The following is a 22,388-nucleotide window of genomic DNA, read 5'->3' on the forward strand; positions in this document are numbered from 1 at the left end:
AATCTGATACTGAAGAAGGCTTAGCTAGATCTTGTGGTATTAACTTGTATTGGGCTCAATTGTGTTCCTGTAGTAACATCCATAGAGGTACGAGGTAATAGTGGGCATGGACGCTCACTGAGGGGCTGGATCAGCAGTGGTATAATCACCACCACCCTTAACTAGCTCCACAGTAGCCTGCTCTTAGACCAAAGGGTCAAGAAGGTTGCATATAATTCTACGTTGAACTAACATTTTCCTCACTCGTTGCATTAACATGGCAAAATGTTAAAATGCTAGAGCTAGCTAACCACTTTATTGAAAAGTTAAGACATTGGCTTATCAGTGAAGGCACCATTTCTAATAAAATCTATCCATTCCAGTTTCATGCTTTCTGTTTCTGGTTTTGCAGTCCCAATATAAAAGTAGGGGGATGGCTTTCCTAGTTAATGCAGGAGGCAGCTGCCACTAACAGTATGTTAATGAAGGCTCTAAATGTTTTTCCTCTTCTCTAGACCAGCATGTTTTGGAAATTTGATCTTCACTCATCATCCCATATAGACACACTTCTAGAGAGAGAAGATGTAACACTAAAGGAATTGATGGATGAAGAAGATGTTTTACAGGAGTGCAAAGCGCAAAATCGCAAGCTTATAGAATTCCTTTTGAAATCAGAATGTCTGGAAGATCTAGTTTCATTCATTATAGAAGAGCCACCTCAAGACATGGATGAAAAAATCAGATACAAGTAGGAATATAATTTAATTTGAAAGCTTGAGGGGAAAACAACGAGAAGACAGGATACCAGCACTATGTATGGCACAATAGTTTATTTAAGTTCATATTATATGCGTTGCCTTTTATTGTGGTTGAAGCTGGTGATATAAAGGTCTTTATAGTATGGTTTATCAACTTTCACTCGTTCATCTTACACTTAATTAAGAAGACTGAGCTATAATCTGTGGATTAAATTAATGTTGACTGCGGGAATTCTTCCTACATGGATTATTTTATTTACTGAATGGAAAATACCAGAGTTCTAATCTGAGTCACAATGAAAAATTGTATTAATCTACTAGGAACCCCATTGAAATGATGCAGTCAAATAAAATACCCATGAAACCTGCATATGTGGTAAATTTCAAAGGACAGTAGGCTGAAAAACAGCAAGAGTTTATGTTTGCTTTAGTTATGCCGACTGTTTAATAATCCTTAATTTTTTGAAACTACATATCAGTGTATTCTTTGCATATAATATAAAACAATTTTGTAAATAGAAATTTTCAAGATTAATTTCCCCCCTCTATGGTTACCAATGATGTCATTTGGTCTCTTCTAGGTACCCAAACATATCTTGTGAGCTGCTTACTTCAGACGTTTCACAGATTAATGATAGACTGGGAGAAGAAGAATCATTACTAACAAAATTGTACAGTTTTCTTTTAAATGAGCCCCCTTTAAACCCATTATTGGCTAGTTTCTTTAGCAAGGTGCTAAGTATTCTTATTAGCAGAAAACCAGAACAGGTAACTACCAAATAATTATTCCTTTTTTGTGGGCTGTGCTTTAAATCTCTGTTCAACTGCTCTTTTAAAAAGAGCAGCAGACTTTCAGTTATCATGGAAAACTGAATAAAGGTGCACTTAATTTAATAATATCTCTATATATGAAATAGGAGGGAAGGCAGCATGGTATAGCCCGATCTGGGAAGCTAAGCAGTGGTGGTTCTTGGAAGGGAGACCACCAAGGAAGACTCTGCAGAGGAAGGTAGTGGCAAACCACCCCTGCTTCTTACTTGCCTTGAAAGCCCCTTGCTGGGGTTACCATACGTTAGGTGTGACTTGGCATTTTATACACATACACAAATGAGTATCATTTTAAAAGAATGAGAACATTTGCTGTGGAGGGGACGGGGATCATGGACAGGCCATGCCTTGCAAGAAATATGGGGGGGGGGGCTATTTTTTGGGTACAGGGACCAAACCTGCAGCATTGCTGCTGTTGACTCTCCTTAAAAGAAGCCCCAAGTTTGGTAAAGATTGGGTCGAGGGTCCAATTTTATGGGCCTCCAAATGGAGGAAAAATGTGGGCCCATAAAATTGGACCCCATGACCCATTCTTTACAAAACTTGGGGAGTTCTTGTAAGGAGAGTTATCAGAAGCTATGCTGAAACTTTGGCACCTCTTTTAAGACAGCCCCCTCAGAGCCTCGGAGAGATTCTCCATAGACTATAATGGAGCAGAAGGGGAGGGATTTAAACTTTAAAGCGCTGCAGAGTTCGATGCGAATGTGCCAAAGCATTTTTTTCTTTTAAAGGGAGTTTCTTCCCTTTCTACTGCTACTTTCTCCACGCCTATAGGCTGTAATGGAGCTGAATTTTTTCATATCCCCTCTCCCGCCCCCCCCCCAAAAAAAAACCCATACTGGTATGGGGATTTAGGAATATTCAGGAATCCCGAAAAAAATCAGGTTCAGTATATCCGAATCTGACAACAAGGAAAAGCAGTGCAGAGATAATTAATTAAGAATAAACTGCTTTAAATAATGCCACAGCTAAAGCAGCAAAATTCTTGGTGGCCAAGAGTCTGTAATTTTAACTCAATATCAAGACACATTAAATGAAGTAGGTAGGGTCAGCTGTGCAATCTTGTGCCAGACTGCAGAGAAAAGTAATATTCTTGCAAGGCATGGCCTGTCCATGATTCCTGTCCCCTCCACAGCAATGTTCTCATTCTTTTAAAATGATACTTGTGTGTGTGTGTGTGCGTGTGTAAAATGCCACCAAATCACAGCTAACTTGTAGTAACCCCTGCAAGGGGCTTTCAAGTCAAGTGAGAAGCAGGGGTGGTTTGCCACTGCCTACCTCTGCAGAGGCGAAGATGGGGGGATTTAATCTTTAAAGCAGCGATGGGGAACCTCAGGCCCGGGGGCCATATGCGGCCCCCAAGGACATTTTTTTGTGGCCCTCAGGAACTCCAGGGCTCCACCACGGAGGCGCAGCATAGGGCAGCCCTCCCTGAGGGTGTTCCTGGGGCCACAGCTTGCAGGGGTGCTGCGCCGCCCTTTGGACCTCCTCTCGCCGACTGACGGATGTAGGTCGGCGAGAGGAGGGGGAGGGACGCTTCCCCCAAGGTTGCCCCCTATAGCCGCAGCGTGCTGGAACGCTGGGGCACACTGTAAGCCCCTCTTGCTGCCTGTCGGCTGTTGAGCAGCGAGGGGGGGGGGAAGAGGCCCGTGGCTCCCGGCGACAGCATGCGTGCAGGAGCTGATGGGGTTTCAGAGGGCCTTTTCTGGACTCTGAGGCAGGGAGGGCATGGAGCCAGGTCACGCGGGGCCGGCGTGTGTGTGTGTGGGGTGGTGGTGGAGGGGAAGGCTTTTCTCTCTCCCTCTCTGTCTCTTTGTCTCCTTCCATCGTTTTCTTTCTCCCCCTCTTTCCATTTCTTTCTCCCTCTCTCCCTTTTCCTCTTTCTCTGTTTTCCTTCCTTCCTCCCTTGTCAATCAACCGCGGGCTGCGCCTCCCTGGCGCCTTGCTTGCTCGGGGCCCACCGCTAGCTGCCCTCCCACCTGGAAGGGGGGAGGACCAGGGGAGCCCTCCAGGCGTTCTCTGCGTGGCCTTCCCTGGGGTTGCCAACCTCCAGGTGGTGGCTTGAGACCTGGCAACCCTAGCCTCTCCCCCCCCACTGGGAGATCTACACCTGGTATGGCCCCCGAATGATGTTATAAATGTGCAAATGGCCCTTGGCAGTAAAAAGGTTCCCCACCCCTGCTTTAAAGCATTGTGGAGTTTGGCACAAATGTGCTGAAGGGTTTGTCTTTTAAAAAACGGTTCTACTATAGTAGCCGGTGATCCCAAAAAAGCCGAATTTTTTCAGACTTTTCAGGATCAAGATTGCAGCTACAGTTTGAAACACCTTTTCGTGGGGGGGTTGGCTTTACTGAATGCACACCCCTTCTCACCTGTGAAGAGCCAAACATTTATTACACTGTACAAAAATATGCACTATAATAGATTAACTAGGAACATTAAAACATCGTAATGCCGTAACAGGTAATAGCTTGTTTTGTATCTTCTTCAGCTTATCAGTATGTAAATACAGCCTAATACTTTGGTCCTTCTTTTTTTGAGTCGTTGCTGGTATATTGAGGAACTGCTCCCCTCTTCTTATCCTTGTATATTGTCTTACCTCTGTGGCATACTACCCTGACTCTTCATACGTTGCTTATTGAAGAGCTGAGGATGCCAACCCCTGGACCTAATAAACTGCTTAAAATTGATTAAAGGAGTCTCTTATTGGGTAGTTGTCCTGTTTGTTTGCATATTGTTTGCATATAGGCCACAAAGGCCTGAAAAAGTTTCCTGTGAAATGGGGCTAAGCTACAGGTCCAGGTTCAGCAATTTTGATCAGTTTTGCACTCATTATTATAGACAGTAGATTTGTATGGAGACATCTTGCTGCAATTTTTGATGTGTTATTTTACAGCTTTATAAATTACTTTCTCTAAAACATAACTATTCATATATTTTTACAGATTGTGGATTTCTTAAAGAAAAAACATGATTTTGTAGACCTCATTATAAAGCACATAGGGACCTCTGCTATTATGGACTTGTTGCTCAGGCTACTGACCTGCATAGAACCTCCACAGCCCAGGCAAGAAGTATTAAATGTGAGTAACTTCTTAGGGACATGTGAGTGAACTATAAGAGCTAAGTGTAATAGCTTCTTCTTTTAAACCTGAGTTGTGACCTATGAATGAGGACACTTGTGATTCCATTTTTACAAAGAGCAATAGGAAGGTGGACCTTGCAAAGGGAAGATTGTACAGTCTTTAAAATATTGGTTCTCTCCCCTTAAATTATGACTGAATTTTGATGAGTTCAGTTTCAGTTGGTTTTACAGTTGACCATAGTCAAATTGTTTGCTTATTGTCTGGTTAGACAAAATCTTTTGCTCGTTAAATCCTTACCTTTAAAGGCAACCTAGCCTAATGAAATGTGTGTGAATACCTTGGGAGCTAATTACTTCAAGGCTTTATTACATCCTGTTGTGGCTCCAAACATTTCCTTTCCACACAAAAAGGCTGATGCTTAAAATACAAACCACCAATCAAATTTTTCATATGGAATAATACCAGTAATGTTTGAAGAATTCAGAATTCCTTGCCTGCAAATTCGCATTAAACATGCTAGGTGTGAACAGCAAGCAACATAAAGAGAAATTAAATTGCTGCCTAAGTAAATACCACTTAGACATATTTATTAACTCAGGGGGTTAGTAAATTTTAAACCCAAAAAAATATGTTTCTGTCATCATTTTTGTAGTTCCTCCTCTGTGTCCCCATTGTTAGTACCATCCTTTCTTTTCCCGAGCATAGAGATCTTTCTGTAGCCTCGTCTATCATCTTTCTACGCTCCTCAGATCTCTCTGCATCCTAAATTACCCCCTCTCATATTTCTATACCTTAGGCTCTTTTTACCTCTTTGGGGTTTTTTTTGCTCTGTTTTCCACCTGTTACTTCTGCTGTTCCTTACTGAGGTCACTGGTAGCTGTGCAGCAAGGTTTTCATGCAGTGAATGTCATATACAGTTGAGATGTGCAACATGGCTGGCTGAATCAAGCTGAAAAAATTTGATACCATCCCCACCACACAACTCTATATTTATGAAAGAGGGGAGTAGGGTGTACTTACTGAGACAGGAATTGTATTGGCCCTGCCCCCACTTCTGATGGGCTGGTTTACACCCAAGATGTTCTCATAAAGAAAAACATTGCAAATATAAGTATTTGGATTTTTTTCTAGGAGGTTGCAGATAGGGAAGTTATTGCAATCTTTCCAAGGTCCTCGTGTGAAGCCTTGCCTTATCTAAAAAAATCCATCAGAAAACAGAACATGAAACCAAAAGCATGAAAAACCTACAGCAGCATAAAAAACATAACACTCGCATGGGAGACTCTGGTCTCAGACTTCTTAGGCTGTACCCATATGAATCTGACCAGCTCTGGAAATTAAACTAATGAGCATGGAGTTCAAATCAGATTATATATGGTTGGTTTTATCAGTATAGTGCTTTGCAAATTAGACACAGCACATTACTGAGTGTTCTACCAGCTTCCTTCTGAAGTTCAATATGTCAAAGATCACTTGCTACCCTGAACAACATTGCTGCCTGGCACTAAGTAGATGCAGTAGTGGTGGTGAAGTTGAGCTTTCCTTGCAGAAAGGCTCTAAAATGAGCTTTAGCTTGCACCATCAATATATCTAATTCTTAACATTGCCAAATCTGTGGATAATTAAATTCAGAGATTAGAGCCATGAACAGACAAGACAGATATTTCTACAAATCTGGAAAATGTCCCAGATTTGCAGAAATATATGAATTTAAATATCTGAATTTAAAAATATATACATTGGGAGATTAACTCCCCTCTATGAGCAGCACCTGTAGCTTTAAGAAGTGAATGCCTTCAGGCTGTTGCTAGGCAAACACAGCAGCACTGCCAGCCTTCAGTTCTTGGTTTCTGTCAGTAAAAGGCAGAGAGGGGGCAGGTCCCTTTCTAGAGTTTTTTGGGCCTTTAAGGGGAAAGTTCATCAGGGCTAGCAGCAACCACTGGGAGATTTGCTATCATCCAACATTCAGGACTCACCCAGGCCCTGCCGCTTGCAGCCACTCCATGAAATCTAGTATGGTGTAGTTCTTAGATTTTCAGGTTAGGATCTGGAATAGCTGAGTTTGAATCACCACTCTGCCATGGAAGTGCACTGGGTTACTTTGAGCCAGTGACACGTTCTCAGCCAAACTTACCTCACAGGGTTGTTGTGAGGATACAGTGAAGAAGAGGAGAATGATGTAAACTGCTTTGGGTCCTTGTGGATAAATGAGGGGCAGAAATGATGTCAATAGATTTACAAAACATAGCTAAAGATGGGTGGCAAATAAAAGTAGTTTGGTTGGTGGATAGGGAAGTGAGAAGGTAGCAGTGATACAGAGGTTGCCAGTAGGAGAGAAAGATGAACTGTGGAGAAGAGGATTCAGGCGAAAATGAGGTGATCCCCACAAGTCTTTGCAGGATTCCCCGCTGCACAAGTTGATGGCGGCAGCACACAAGTGGGCTATAATTTTCCTGAGTACAGTGTATTGGGGGAGGGAAGGTAGGAAAGCCGAAGATAGGAACAGATAAAGGTAGTTTGACCGGTGAATGGAAAGGACAAAAGGAAGCCCTTTGGAGCTTTTGCCCTGAGCTGGATAGCCCAAGCTAGCCTGATCCCGTCAGATCTCAGAAGCTAAGCACAGCTGACCCTGGCAAGTATTTGGATGGAAGACCTCCAAAGGATTCCAGGGTTGTGACGCAGAGATAGGCAATGGCAAACCATCTCTGAATGTCTCTTGCCTTGAAAACCACACCAGGGATCTCTGCAAGTCAGATGTGACTTGATGGCAGCAAAATAAAAATAAAAATTGGGGCTTTTAGGGAAGGAAAAGAGGAAATGGTGGGGGGGGGAATGAAAATGAGAGAGAATTCATTTATTTGTTTAGCCATAGGCTGTTACAAAATATCCTTACATATGTACAAAAAGCTTAAAAAGGGATAAATTTGCATCAATATACATTGCCTGAATAAAAACCATTTCATACAGAATATTAAAATGAATATCGCACTCATTTGCTTTCCTATTTGAAAAAAGAGATCTCCCTGCAACTTCTTTAATCATATTCAATATGAGACTGCCGCCACCACTTCAATAATTGTTTCTGCTGTTTCATTGTTTCCAGCTCCATGGGAAACCAAATGATCTTTTGCCAGTAAGAGAGGGTGCTTTAAAAAAATTGTGCCTATCACCCAAATTGTTGCCTTATTCCTGGGATCACCTAGGGTTTCAAACTGGAGAGCCAGCCAAGTTAGGATAGAACAGGAAACCCACTGGATCCTTCAGTCTCTGAGGGTAAATGGTTTTAATAGGTCATCCAGCCCAGCAAATGTTCTGGTGCTTACTGTCAAGGAGTATATTTAGTTTATGTGATGCTTACTAATGCTGTTTCTTCTGCAAATTTATAGGATTTCAGAAACTGTTCTGTGATATCTGAGAATGCATTTTTAATGTTATGAGTGTATTATGCAATAATTACGTCTTATTCTGGAGAGTGAAAATACTTTTTTAAAAATTGCATGTCTCAACAGTGGTTAAATGAAGAGAGAATTATCCAGCGACTTGTGGAAATTGTGCATCCTTCTCAAGATGAAGATGTAAGACCTTTTTTTTTTGGTTCATTTAACTGTAACTTTTGTAAGACAGTTTAAATCTTTTTGTATATGTTTGCCTTTACCTATAAAATCTACACATTTTGATCATCTTCATCCAGGACTGTGTGCAAAGTGATCATATTTTAGGGCAGGGGACACCAGCCTTATTGAGCCTGTGGGCACTTCTGGAATTTTGAGAACACTGAGTGGGCATCTCAACAAATGGCTGCCACAGCAGTTGGGATTAATTAAAAAAATATATTGGGAGGTTCCAAGCAATGTGTCCGCCTATGATGGAGGCTTGTTTCTAACTGAATGCTCTTTGCAGACCCAAAGGTAATGTGTCCTTGGCTGTTCTGAAGCTCCTCCTGCTCCAGTGAGGTGGAGGAAAGTAAGGACTGGCTGTTTGCTTTGGACTAGAGATGGTTTAGGAGGAAATAGATGCCAGGAAACACATTTGCAGGCACCATGGAACCCATGGACACACTACATTGGGAATCAATTTATTTGAACCAGGTTAATTAAATATCTTAATGTTGATCATGTTGCTTCTGGGAAATGGATTTATCTGTCTGAATTGAATCTAGTTTCTGGTGCTACCTACCAATCGACACTGTATTTTTTTCTGTTTGCTTCGTGCTCTTTCAGAGACATTCAAATGCATCCCAGTCACTTTGTGAAATTATCCGCCTCAGCAGAGACCAGATGCTACAGGTACAAAACAGTTCAGAACCAGATCCACTGCTTGCAACACTAGAAAAGTAAGTTGGGCATAATGGCTGTGCTCTGTCTGTGTGAACACACTGCTTCGCTTTTGAGCTTATTAGATATATTTCTTGTCTCGGGGAGGGCAATAACACAACTTAAGTTGAAGTTCTGAAGTATGGTAAAGTTTTTACTGCTTTAACAAAATAAATGCATCATTTATGACTTAGCATTTAAAATTGTAGCATTCAGCATATCTGTGAAGTTTAAAATGATAAATTCCTTAATTTTTTAACAAGCAAAATCACAAATACACTGAGAGTTTCTAATTGCTGCACCCTGTGCTACTGTAGCAAATTATCCTAGCTTTTGCCATCTAAGAGGTACGGACAAAATAAAAGATGGAAAAAAACCAGATGTAAAGAGCAGAAGGTGGGTTATTTGAACAGACACCATCTCTTACTGTCACAGTAGGGCTAGCAGTATCATGTTAAATTTTATATCATTGAAACTGTAGAACTATTTAATCATTGAACTATTTAACAGTGTTTAATCACAGACATTATAGACTATTAATTCTGGACAAAGTTAGTTTTATTTAAATCAAGCTTGAAAATATGTTGTACATGTCTGTGCTCAGGAATTATCATTGAATGATGCATAATAGCTTATATGAAGAATTTCATACTACACGTTCTGAGAGAGTAAAACCTTAAAAGGCATTTCACTTGTTGCAAAAGAGAAAATATTTCACTGGATCCCCCCCCCCCCCCCGTCTTCCCCCAGGTTTTTCTGTGGAAACGTTGAACTAAAGGCCTGGTGGAGAGGAGTGTGCGATCTAAAATTTTCTTTCTTTCTTCCGGGCCTTCACATCTTTATTTGGCACTACATGTAAAATGGTTCCTACTGAAAATCGCTGACATTACTTGGAGGGGGAGATGAACTCTTGGCCAGAGAGCGCAAACTCCAAGCCAACGTGTTTGTCTCTTCATCAGACTGTATCTGTGGTAAAGAATGTTACATTTCTAACAATTTTCTTCTGTCCTTAGAAAAGAAACCATAGAGCAGCTGCTATCAAATATTTTTTATAAAGAAAAAAATGAATCGGCAATAGTCAGTGCAATTCAGATATTGCTGACATTACTGGAAACAAGACGACCGACGTAAGATTCTTTTATCCTTTTGCCCCAGTAATATCCTTAATGAAAGTTTGTCTTGCATGTACATGTTTATTTTTTACTTTTACTTTTTCCATCCCAAAGAGCCATGGTCATGATGTATGTACCCTTTCTCCTTTTTATCTGGTCTCTTGGATTTCAGCTGTTATTTGTTTAACAAATAACAGTTCATCAAAGGGTGTAGCCATACATGTAACTGTTCTTCTGCTATCCATCTTGGAACTGACTCTGTTGTAGGACAAGTAAACATTTTTAGTAGGAATGTAGAACATTAAACATCTCGTACTTAAACTATAAGGATTTGTTTACTGTCCAAATACAGCCGTAAAGGTTGAAAATGTGGCAATTATTCTGCCTTTTTCACTGAGACTCAAGGTGGATTACATGGTATAAGGCAATACATTGAAGAACTGTACAAATGGGCTGCGCCAGAAAAGGTGAAAACAAGACAATACAAAAGTGCACCAAGAATCTTCAACATGTAAACAGTAGTTATTTGATGATCCCAGCGCATTTCATGTCAAAACACTTCCTCGGGATCAAACCTTGTGTTCAACAATTGGTTGCACTTTGAGAAACTCTTTGAGCTGTTGTTGAAATCAAGGCTTGATTCCTGAGGAAGCGTTTTGATGCATAACATGTCAGGGTCATCGAATAAATACTGTTTATATATCGATGATTCTCTGTGCACCTTCTGTTTCGTATTGTTTTGTTTTCATGTAAGTCAATGCAGTCAAATAGCATGACATGTCTAATAAGCAGTGCAGTAGTACTACGATTACAAAAATTAGAAACAATGCAAAAAACTATTAGATGTAACATGTCAAATGATTCTGAACATGGTATAGCAAAAGTAGAAAATAATGCAGTAAGAGCAGGATAATACGAACCATACATAGTGGCTTAGACAACTGTCCTGTTCCCTTCATAAAAACACCTTCCTGAGCCATTGCATTATGCTGTAGGCCTGTTACCTTTAAAAAAGATTGAATGATTTTGTAATTACGGCAATAGCCAGATAAGCTGCAATTTATAAAAGATTATCTGTGCATTCCAGGATCATCTGTGACTGGAATATGTGTCAGTTGGAAGTCTTGATAAGAGCAAGTGTGGTATAGTGGTTAGTGTCAGATTAGGATCTGGGAGATCCAGGTTGCAATCCCCATTCTGTTATGGAAGCTTGCTGGGTGACATTGGGCCAATCACATACTTTCAGCCTAACCTACCTCACAGGGTTGTTATGAGGGTAAAATAGAAGAGAGGAGAATGACACAAGCCACTTCATGACCCCATTGGGGAAGTAGGTGGGGTATAAATGAAGAAAATAAATAAAATAATCAGTATCCTAATCAAATTTTGAAGTGACTGTATATTTTTTCATTTGCTGCAAATCCATGCTTCTATTCTGAATTGATGCATTAAATTTAATGACAAAACTATTTTTTATAACTTCAATTATCAAAATCTGTATTTTGGCATGTAGAAAAGATATTAAAGCTTAAAATAGTTTGTTATGTAGTATAGTGAGTAACAGAATACATATTGTGTCATGTTTAGATTATAGATAATTGAATCTCAGAAGTCCGTAAGTAGGTGTTACTACAGTATCCTAACAGGAGCAACACTTAAGTCTGTTTTCTGATTTCTAAGTAGTTTCATTTGCTGTGTTAATGGACAAACATTTTCTCTTTATATGTGTGTGTATATAGATTTGAAGGTCACATAGAGATTTGCCCCCCAGGTATGAGCCATTCAACATATTTGGTCAACAAGAGTGTATTAGAAGCCATAAAAGCACGACTTCCATTCTTTCATGAACTGCTGTTGGAGCCTCCCAAAGTAAGTATCAAGAATATGCATGCTATAGATGTTTGGTTTAAACCTCCTGCAATAACAGATAAGACCACATGAGGTGATTTCTTGGAATCTGCATCAGTGGATTCCTAGATGGAAGATATCAGATAAACTAGAGATTTTTATTATTATCACTGCTGATCTTATTTTTTTGGCTTTGTATCTTACTAGATTTTATGCTGCTGATTTTATTTTGCTAGTTTCTATTACTTACTGATAGATTTTTGTTTTTCCTTTTGTAAACCACATCATGAAACCTCAGTGTAGAGTGCAGAATAGAAATGCCTCAATTATCTGACTCCTGTTTTGCAGTATCTCCACTTGTCCATGGTCCTTGGTTGTCTGTTTTCCCTGGCTTGTGTCCTCAAGCTAGGAATTCACACAAGACCAGAACATACCTGGGGAACATGGGGAGAGGAATCTAAAGATGTAAGAGAGAGAAGACTGCCACAGTTTGAAACCAATAGAGTTGGTAGGTTGTGGCATGGAAGCTGTACCAGTGCGCCTTCCGTGACTCCCATGTACTTACAAGTATTTTTCCATAGGTTTGGGTGTGATGGTGTGGAAGGAGTAGGAGATGGCAGATGTTTTGTACTTACTGTTTTATACATCTCTGCATCATTCAAAATAGAACTTTTGAAATCCCTCCATTCCTAAGAGATGTTAAAATTATGTCAGCAGTTTGTGCATCTTCACAGAGTTATGGGAAGGAAGATATGAAAGTTCTCTTTTGAGTGATACAGAGCTGCATAGGAATAGTGGGGCACTTGCTTCCCACAGTATTGTCATGTCTGAAGCCATCCATTCCATCTCTTGTCCAAGAACATTGTTCAGCCCTTCAGTTTTCTAGCAAGAATCGGAGGTAAGGGCGCATTCTTTTTTCTTACATGAACATGGTTATGGCCTCCATCTGAAAAAAAGAGGTTGTTCATTCATCCTATGTTCCTCCTCCTTGCTGTTCAACTCATGATAACTTCCTGAGCCAGAGACATCCTCCTTGGCCAGAGTTTCCAGCCCCTTAGATACAGTGTGGAGAGCATCTCAGGTGTTCTCAATCAGTAGAGGAAGGTATCCTTGTATGCGCTATTCCTCCTGCTTGCCCTGTAGGCAGGGCATATGGACATGTTTTTGCAAAGGCTTCCACTATCCTGAGGAGGAGCTTGACCCCCTCAGTCTATGCCCTGCCTGCTCTGTGGCTGGTAGTTGTACCACCTCGCTTAAGAGAAAAGAGAAAATGTCTGAATGCATCTAAAAAATTGGCAGCTGCTCCACTACATTCTGCTTGCTAAAGGCAAAGGTGGGAACAAAGAAAAAGAAGCTGTCGCTAGTGGAATAAACCCAACACCAACTGGAGTTGAGCTACCATAAGAACACAGCTTGGTAGCTCATAATTCCAAGAATCCTGGGCAAACCTAGCAACAATGCCTCTTCCGCTGCTGCTCCCCTTTCCCCTGCTACAGCACCAGCAGAGATGGAGGCCAGACAGCTGGCCCTCTCCTGCTCTGAAGCACCAGTGGAGGATGGGCCTGTCAAGAGAGCCACCCCCAGCCTGTTCCCCCCTTTGAGACTCTGGGACAAGCCGCTACAGCGACAGCCAGTACCTCTTCTGCTGCTGCTATCCTCTTCTTTGCAGGGCCACCAGCAGGGATGGGGAGTAGATGGCAGGCCCTTTCTCACTCCCCAAAGCACCAGTGGCAGACCAGCCCATTGGTGGAGTTGCGTGCCTCTTATCTGAGCCAGTGCTTTACCCTGGAGTACAGAATGCTAGGAGGCCCCAACAAATACCAGCACTGAAATGACACTCCCCAACCCACCATGTTCCTCAGTTATGGAAAGGGACCTGCAAGGCTATGGGGGCCTTATTTGTCTTTGGAGGAGAGTGCCTTCTTTCTCTCAACTTCCCAGTCATCTTTATGGGACTTTATTTCACCTGGACATCTATGCGTACATTGCCCAGAAAGTGGCGCAGAACTTTAAATAGGATTTAAAAATTGCAAAAATCAGAGATGCCATTGATGGAGGAAGGGAGGACTCCTCCCCTCCCCTTCCTATTCTCACTTCCCTTCCCAAGAGGGAGAACGGGAAGAAGGGGAAGGATGCAGAAGACGCCAGTGCCGTTCCTTGCAGGAGCCTGGCCCCTAGTCTCCAGATCCCAGAAATGCCCAAGGGACTAGCCATCGTCTTCTTCTAGGCCCAGCAAACCATGAGGCCAGCATTCTGCCCCACCCTCAGTCTACAGAGCTAGACACTCTGCTCCCTCTGTCCATTTGGAGTCATTGTATTTAGTCCTGGCTTCCAACTCCATGGCTTCAGATTAGGAATCAGGAAATGGTCAAGGGAAGGCAACTGCCTCTACCAGGCATTTCTAATATGATTTTTCATGCCTTCTGGGGAAGGTCACTGTGGTCTTAAGATCTGCAGGACAAGTCACCCCCAAAGTTCCCCATACCTCTCCAAGGGACCGTGCAAGATTTCTTCCCCAACCATCTCAACTCCTCTTCTGCTGCCATTCACCTCTCCACCATTGAAACACCAGCATGGACAGGGAGCACCCAGTCATCCCAATTCTGCTCCAAGTCACCAACAGCAGACAGGTCCATTGAAAGAACTGCTTGCAGCTCTTCCAAGCTGGTGCCTTGCATCCTGCCAATGGTGCATGACCTGGACACCATGGCAAGTACCAGAGCCACAAGGCCCTCCTTCATGCTCCCTTGCCCACTATATATCCAGCATGATGAAAAATGAACACTAAAGATTGAGAACATATATTTGAAACAGGACTGATGAACGACTCCAAAACGGGGTAATCTCGAGAAAAACTGTCTCCTCTTTCTGGAACTCCTTGCTTCAGGAAAGCATCAGTACAACCTGGAAAAAGAAAGAGAAAGAATTCAGACCATTAATCTGGACACTTCTTTGCATTCATGTGGAATTTAGAAGTGGACTATTTACTACTATATGGGTGAATGTTCCACAGATTAAGTGCATTAGTTTGGTTATTAAGATTCTTCATTGTGTGTATTTCAGTGTCAGGATTCTTTGATGTGTATATTTTTCTGACCTATAGTTGTATTAGTTTTTTGATAATATAGTTGTGGTTTGTGTGAGACCTTCTGTGTCAGGATTTGTCTCAGCTATTGTCTGTGCACAGAGGTGTCATACTTTTGACAACCCCCTTCCCCACTATGGCAGCCCAGGAGGTACCGCTAGTGGGTTCCTCAGTTCCCAGTCCTGTTGTCAGGTGCAGTCCTGCCTCAGGTGGGGTCCCCACTGTCAGAGACTAAAGTTACAGAAGGAACAATTTCTCCATCAAGTTAAGGCTACAAGGTCTCTGCCCTTGCTGTCAGAAGTAAGGGCAGCCTCCTCCAGAGTCTCCATCCTATAGAATGCAGCTGTTGACCCAGTAGGGTCATTCCAAATCTTGTTATAGTCAAGCAGGCCTCTGAATACTCTATAGATGTCAGCTTGGATGCCATGTATCGTCGCCTCCTACATCATCCTTTGCTTTAATCTTGTCTTACTAAAAAGACGAGAACAGATCCAACAGGCCAAAATTCCTTTCAGGCCTCCAAAAGATCTTTCCACCATCGGGGATTCCAGATTCTGCAAGTGGCCTGGAAGAAATCCTGATTTGCATCTCTGGGCTCCTGCCCCCCCCCCCTTTGCTGTTAAGTCACAGCTGACTTATAGCAACCACGTAGGGTTTTCAAGGCAAGAGATGTTCAGAGGTGGTTTGGCGTTGCCTGTCTCTGCCCACAACCCTGGTATTCCTTGGAGGTCTCCCATCCAAAGACTAGCCAGGGTCAAGGCTGAGAGTGTGTGACTGGCCCAAGGTCGCCAACAAGCTTCCATAGCAAGAGTAGGGATTTGAACCTTGGTTTCCGAGGTCCTAGTCCGACACCTTAACCACTACGTCACGCTGGCTCTCTCCCTGGCCCAGTAGCCCAGGAAAAAAAGACCTGCGGCCCTTGTCACCCAGTGAGAAGCCAACTCTAGGTGTTTGCCTTTATTCGGTTTTAGTCTACCCAGGCCAGATGGGTATAGTAGACAATTAGGCAGTGCTATATCCTAGACTCCTGGACCCCAAACACCTTAACAGTCTGCTGAGCAGAAAGAGATTTTGTATGGAGACCCTCCAATCCATAGTGGGCAGCCTCTGAGGGGACACTCAAAGAATGTGACGCAACATAGAAGGCACAGCATCAGTTGGCCAGAGCTGAAAGTGATTCAACTCTGCTATGCTCCTTCCAGCACTCAATGGCAGGCCCTCATGTCCCCATCTTCACCAACTATAAAATGGCAAGGCTCACATCAGCTGTCAGGGAGGTACGAGGTTGTACTCCATCAGGAAGTGACTCTTCTACTTCAGTGGGCAGAGTCGCATCTTTCCTGTCTCTAAGCTCAGCATGTTCAGGGTTTCCACTACCTGAAGGCAGACTGGTTCCAACAGGACCTGGAATCAAGGGAGTGGACTTTCAATCACAGTCTTCTGTGAGGTGATCAGGATACTGGGCCTTCTCTGCCTGGGCCTCCTTAAGTCCCCAGTCAACGTTTAGGGGCCTGCCCAGGTTCCCATTGGAGGAGATAGAGTGCAAGAATGCAGTTTCAGCCCTCCAGCCACAGGGACTCTTCTCTGAATGTTTCCTGTAACTGCCCCAACTGTTGCGTACAGGCAGGGACCAGGCTGAGGTGCTTGGCCTCTGACTCCACTCCCAGCAATGGAGGGTACTGGGGGGGAGCAGAGCCTGTCGCAGTTTACTCTTCCCGGTAGTGTGGGTGGACTGAGTGCATAACCAAGGCAGCACTCTAAACAAGGAACAGGTTCACTCACCAGTACGAGTTCCTTTGCGTCAAGGTCAAGGCTCGGTCCTCCCAGGTTCTGCAGGGATGCCGGAAGGGCAGGTGCTGGTAGCTGGCACCTAAGCAAGACAATACTGTGCGCAGAGATCTCAGCATGAGGAGCAGAGCTTGTAGTAATTAGCAAAGTTGTTCCTACACTGACTGACCGGCCAGCCCAAGATTTATGGCTGTTCCTCTCCTGCAAACTGAAACGAACAGTTCCACTGGGGACTCCTTCTTTCATTGTTGCCTTATCTTCAGCTGAAAGGTTTTAAGTCCCACTGCCCTCTCAATCAGAGATGAGCCTTGTTTCTTTCAGGAGAACCAGTGACCTTGAGCGCTGACCCTTTGTACCAAAGGGATTAGGAGATCCATCTGCTTTTACTCTCTCCTTATCCCAGCTGTCCTAAGGAATGAGACTTGTCTTCCTAGATGTCCTCTTAATGTAGATGTGGAGAGTTGCTCAGACAGCAGCCTTCTGAACTTCAGATGTCATGTTTGTCTCCCTCAACAGCATGGGGGAAAAAGCAAGGGATCCATCGCCAGGTGGATCAAAACATGCATTTCCCTTGCTCAGGATGTTCAGAATCTTCTGTCAGCCCTAACAGACACTGCCTGATTTTTTAGAGTGCCAGCGACTTCTCCAGTGCTCTCCACCAAGGCATCCATCACAGAAAGCTGTAGAGCAGCAATTCAGGCTTAGATCTCTACTTTTGTGAGGCACCACAATGTAGAGATAGCTGCTTTGGCTGAGCCTGTGTTTGGCGGATTAATTCTCCATGGAGGTAGTTGTCACAATTGCTCTTCTTTCCATTATTCCATCTGGGATGATGGATCTTTTCACTATTCCAGACAAGGATATCTTCCTCTATTGATAAAGAATGAAACACTGTACTTAGCATGAAGATTTCTTCTTATCAGTGGATTAGGAAATACCCTTCCTCACCAAGCTGATGGAGTAGGATTTGGAGAAGAATTCTCTAGGTTGAAACAGGAATCTGTCAGGTGGCTCCAGTTACTGGTCTCTAGGGAAAAGTCTATCTCCATCTAGGGTTGCAAAACTAGAGGTGGATTCATCATCCTCTGATGCTTGGTAAGACTTGACCTGGGAGGGTCGGGCGCCTCTACAGGACAGTGAAAGCCTTTGCAAAAAAAATCTGCATGTACCCTTCCCAGGGAGCAAGGAGGGGGTACAACCCATACAAGGATGCCTTCCAGTCCACTGATAGAAGAAACCCTCACGAGAAGTCCAGTGTTCCATCATCCACCCCAAAGTCATCAGATCTTGTGGGGCTGCAAAGAGCATACTTCTTGTCTCGGCAACTGAGCCAATTCTCACTGCCTGTTTGGGTTGTTGAGCTATCGGTGCAGGAATGATGGTGACAGAGCAGCAAGAATGTGTTGTTATGTTGCTATCTTTCTCTGAAGCGCCATGCCAAATGAAACCAAATCTTGGGGGGATGAACCCTTCCTTCCATGTTCTCTGCATCTTACAAATAATCAGGAGGAAGGGCTCCCAGTATTGGCAAGCCCTCTTGGTGAAACATCTGTGTTAACATTTTCCGGTCCTTTAAATCATAGAAAACAATCTGTGGAACTAAAATTGTTTTTCTTCCGTAATTAGTGTGCTGAAAGTTGCAGACTTGGCCATGTTGACTACATTATTATTATAATCCTTGAGGCTTGGATCTCTTTTAATATTTAACACTTTTATTTTTGCTGTAGAAAAGTATAATGAAGACAACATGGGGAGTGTTGGATCCACCTGTAGGAAATACCAGATTAAATGTGATTAGGTTAATATCCAGCCTTCTGCAGACAAATACAAACAGCGTCAACCTGGAGCTTATAGAGCTCAATAGCATAGGAGTTATATTGGTAAGAATATGACATGCAAAATTATCTTTTCTGTTTATCTTTCCTAAGATGGCAATATTCTTCTTGTGAGTTTGTGTTGTGGTAATAGATCACAGTCCTGCTAACTTACAACATGGCAGAGATAATAAACTGTTTTCTAGTTTCCTTGAATAACATAAATGAAATTAGTCTTTCTTAGTCAATCCTTTGTTTATGTTTCAGGTCCAAACTATGCATTATGTGGGAGATCTGAAAGTGAGCTCCCAGATCTTTTTTAAATCACTAAAATGCAGATGGAAGTGCTATGATGTTGCTTGGGCTCCAGCAAATAAGCAGAGGTGCAAATGAGCACCTGCTCACTATGGGGCAAATAATAGTAGGGGGGAGGATTTTGACCGAGTATGGGGGAGGAGAATACCCATATTTGCTCTTCCTCTTCCTCCTGACAGGTGACCGGTGTACTTCAATTTTTAAAAAGCTATCTATAGTCTGGGCTTCTGTGAAATTTAAGTGGAAACATGATTCATTAAAGGCATTCAAACGGTTGAACAATGAGTTGCAAGTAAAAATACACAACTAAAACCACAATAAACAGTTATTAAAAGTACGGAATGTGGTTATTTCTGAATATCTTTCTTGGGACTGTTGTGTGTTTAGCCTTCTCTGCATTTGTGGTTGGGTAACTAAATGATCCTGTTTACGGGCATTTGCTTTTCAATAAGCAGTCTGATTTGTCCTTGATTCCACCTTTCAACTCCCTCCCTCCCTCCAAATAACCTAATCTTTTCTCAGGGTCATGTAGACTTGCTGAGGTAGAGGCAATAGAGCTGCATTAGTTCATAGTTTGTTCAAAACTTTGCAACGGAGTTATTTCAAAGAAGGACAGGTTTTTGAAGAAAAATCTGGAATTGGCTCTAGTATAGTTACAATCAAGATAAAGGAGCTCTTGAATTTTATTTCATGCTTCAGTAATGAAATGGGTTGGCAACTAATTTGGTCCATAAAATCATGAAATAACATTTGCATCTTTACAAGCAGTTACTAGCATCTCCACAAGAAGACTTGCCTCTCATTTAGATCTAAGTGATAAGTTATGATGTGCTGTAGTATCTGTTCACGTGAGTGATCACTTTCTCTGGGAGATATAAAACTCCCCTCCTTATAGAAGCAACCCTCAAGTAGTCTTCTCTGGGGCACTGAATGCATTTGCGTAAACTGATACATTGCTATATCATATTAAATGCAAAATGTGGATTGGTTCTTGCGGGGGCTAGACTTTGTTGTTGGCTATTCCAAGTTTTTTTTAATTCAGTGTAGAATTGATTATGCGATAACAATATTAGTGCTGAAAATTAACACACATCTTAGTGGCCTATTATAGTTCTTCATTTGAAATTATAAGTAAGGCTAGTCGCTGTAGCTTTTATGTGGACTCTGCATGTTTGTCTTCTAATAACTTTTGATTCAGTTTATTTTATTTTCTGTAGGATATGTTTTTTAAGTATACATGGAATAACTTTTTACATACTCAAGTGGAAATTTGTGTTGCATTGATTCTTGCAAGTCCTTTTGAAAACATGGACAATGGTACTATCTCGGATCAGGATTCCAATGGAGACAATATTTTGCTGAAACATGTAAGCCAACATATGGTTCATCTCACTCTAATTTGTATTGGTTGAGGTATAGTTATAAGTTATTTGCCGTTGACAAATATGCTTGGTGTGGTAAACAAGTAGAATAAAATCAAAGTTAGCAAGATGTTGAAACAATAAATACTACTGCTGTGAAGGCTGTTGTGAGTAACAGCTTCCTTTCACCCTCTGTTGCGCTCCAACAAAAACATATATGTGCAGAATAGCGTATTATGACATCTCTGAATAAAGACAATGTTATTATGGCACAAGCATTTGTCAAGGCTTATGCTACAGTAAATTTTTAAGCTGTTGCGTGACTGACTGCAGCAGACAGCTACCCCTCTGAAATTTCTGTGAGCAGCGGCAGTTTCAGTGCCTTGATTATTTCAGTCCTTTTTATTTCATTAAAAACATTTCCAATAGGTTTTCTGTCCCTGTGTTGGCATTCCTAACATTTATTAAAGTCAGTAAGTAGCCACCAATTAAAACTACTGTGATTAATGAAATAATAGCAATTAAAACAAAATGGCACGTTGGTATAAACACAGCAGAAAGGGTCAAGTAACTAAGCTAGGCAAAAGGCGTGCTGAAATAGCCCTGTGTCAACCTGGCACCTAAAGGTTATTAGAGAAGGAGCTAGATGGGGTCCTTCCATGGCAAGGAATGCCAAAGAATTGGCAAGCCTCTCCAAGGAGTAACTGGCACCTCTTGGGCCCTTTTGCTTTAGCAAGTTAAGGAAAAACACATTTTTGTCTTTTTTTAAAAAAAGCTAATAATGGTGGAGTATGTGGTGTAGTGGTTAAGAGTAGTGGACTCTAATCTGGAGGACGAGGTTTGATTCCCCACTCCTACATGTGAAGGCTGCTAGGTGACCTTGGGCCAGTCACAGTTCTTTTAGAACTCAGCCCACCGGAGGCAGGCAATGGCAAATCACCTCTGAACGTCGCTTGCCGTGAAAACCCTACAGGGTCGCCATAAGTCATCTGTGCGTTGTCGGTACTTTCCACCACCAATTAGGTAATTTAGGAACAGAATACGTCTAGGCAGAACTGTACAGCGTAAATTATCTATTTGAAGTACCCATTTATATTTTGTATACCAGAGCTGAAGGGTATATCAAAATGTACACTCAATTGGATTCTGTATTAGACTGTTCTATAGGCTGAGAATCTGTACAGGTAGTGCATTCAGTGGCCTGCCCCCATGGGTTTTAGGTCAACAGCTGCCCATGTATTTCTTATTGAACTTGTTCTCTGTCTGCACTGCGGTTCTTCATTCATCTCTTACAGATGCCAGTATAGATCCTGCCAAAGGATGGAAGTGTTGAGAGTACTTTGTTCCACTCTTAATGTTATGACAAATTCTAGCACTAAAGAGTATGGGAAGCTCACATATAAACATGCTTTGTACATAGGGCTGTAAGGAGACGGAGCAAATTGCTGCAATAGGTGTGAATAATACGGATTAATGAAAATGAGTTTTTGAATGGTCATGAAGAAGATGGGGCACCCCATAATGATCTTTGTTATGCTGTACTTAGGCAGCAGTGCATTTTGTTTGTGATGGCAAGGAAATTGGTTTTTCTTCTCATGGTGTCTCTAGTCCTACATGAAGGTTCTGTGCCTCTGGCGGATGGAATTTACTGCGTGATCACTAGCATGGGTGGCTTTAAAAGGGGATTAGACCCTACTTATGGAGAATAGGGGCATCAGTGGTTAGCATCCATGATGACTAAAGGGGGAACCTACATGATCAGAGGCAGTAAATCTGAATATTAGTACTAGGAAGCAACATGTGGGCAGCCTTCACTGGTATACTCTTTTTGGCTTTTGGGGGCAGCTGATTGGCCACTGAATGAGACAGGATGCTGAACTAGATGACCCACTAGTCTGATCCAGCAGATCACGTCTTATGTTTGGTCTTAGAGGAACCACATCTGCAGACTTCAGGCCTTGCTTTGGAAGCAATCTTTGTTGCCTACTAAAATAGCTCAGGCAATCTGTTGACACAGCTTCCCTCTGCTGAGCTGACTGTGTCTTCATTGTCCTCTACTGCCAGAGCTGGGGTTCAGCAAACAGCTTCCATGCCTCCAATT

At 42.3% G+C, this 22,388-nt stretch overlaps 1 protein-coding gene across 8 annotated transcripts in view; it reads left to right on the forward strand.

The window, feature by feature from the left end:
• The window catches only part of PPP6R3 (protein phosphatase 6 regulatory subunit 3), a 113,931-nt gene that overhangs the window by 35,513 nt on the left and 56,030 nt on the right, over positions 1–22,388 (forward strand). For all 8 annotated transcript variants that reach the window (XM_056852214.1, XM_056852215.1, XM_056852216.1 and 5 more), the window contains 9 exons: positions 495–727; positions 1,319–1,505; positions 4,511–4,648; positions 8,161–8,226; positions 8,872–8,984; positions 9,978–10,091; positions 11,816–11,945; positions 18,525–18,677; positions 20,144–20,293. In XM_056852214.1, the coding sequence (XP_056708192.1) occupies positions 495–727; positions 1,319–1,505; positions 4,511–4,648; positions 8,161–8,226; positions 8,872–8,984; positions 9,978–10,091; positions 11,816–11,945; positions 18,525–18,677; positions 20,144–20,293 (1,284 nt within the window). The remainder of the gene's footprint in view (positions 1–494; positions 728–1,318; positions 1,506–4,510; positions 4,649–8,160; positions 8,227–8,871; positions 8,985–9,977; positions 10,092–11,815; positions 11,946–18,524; positions 18,678–20,143; positions 20,294–22,388) is intronic.

The sequence above is a fragment of the Euleptes europaea genome, chromosome 6, assembly GCF_029931775.1.
Source record: "Euleptes europaea isolate rEulEur1 chromosome 6, rEulEur1.hap1, whole genome shotgun sequence".
NCBI classification, from domain to species: domain Eukaryota; kingdom Metazoa; phylum Chordata; class Lepidosauria; order Squamata; family Sphaerodactylidae; genus Euleptes; species Euleptes europaea.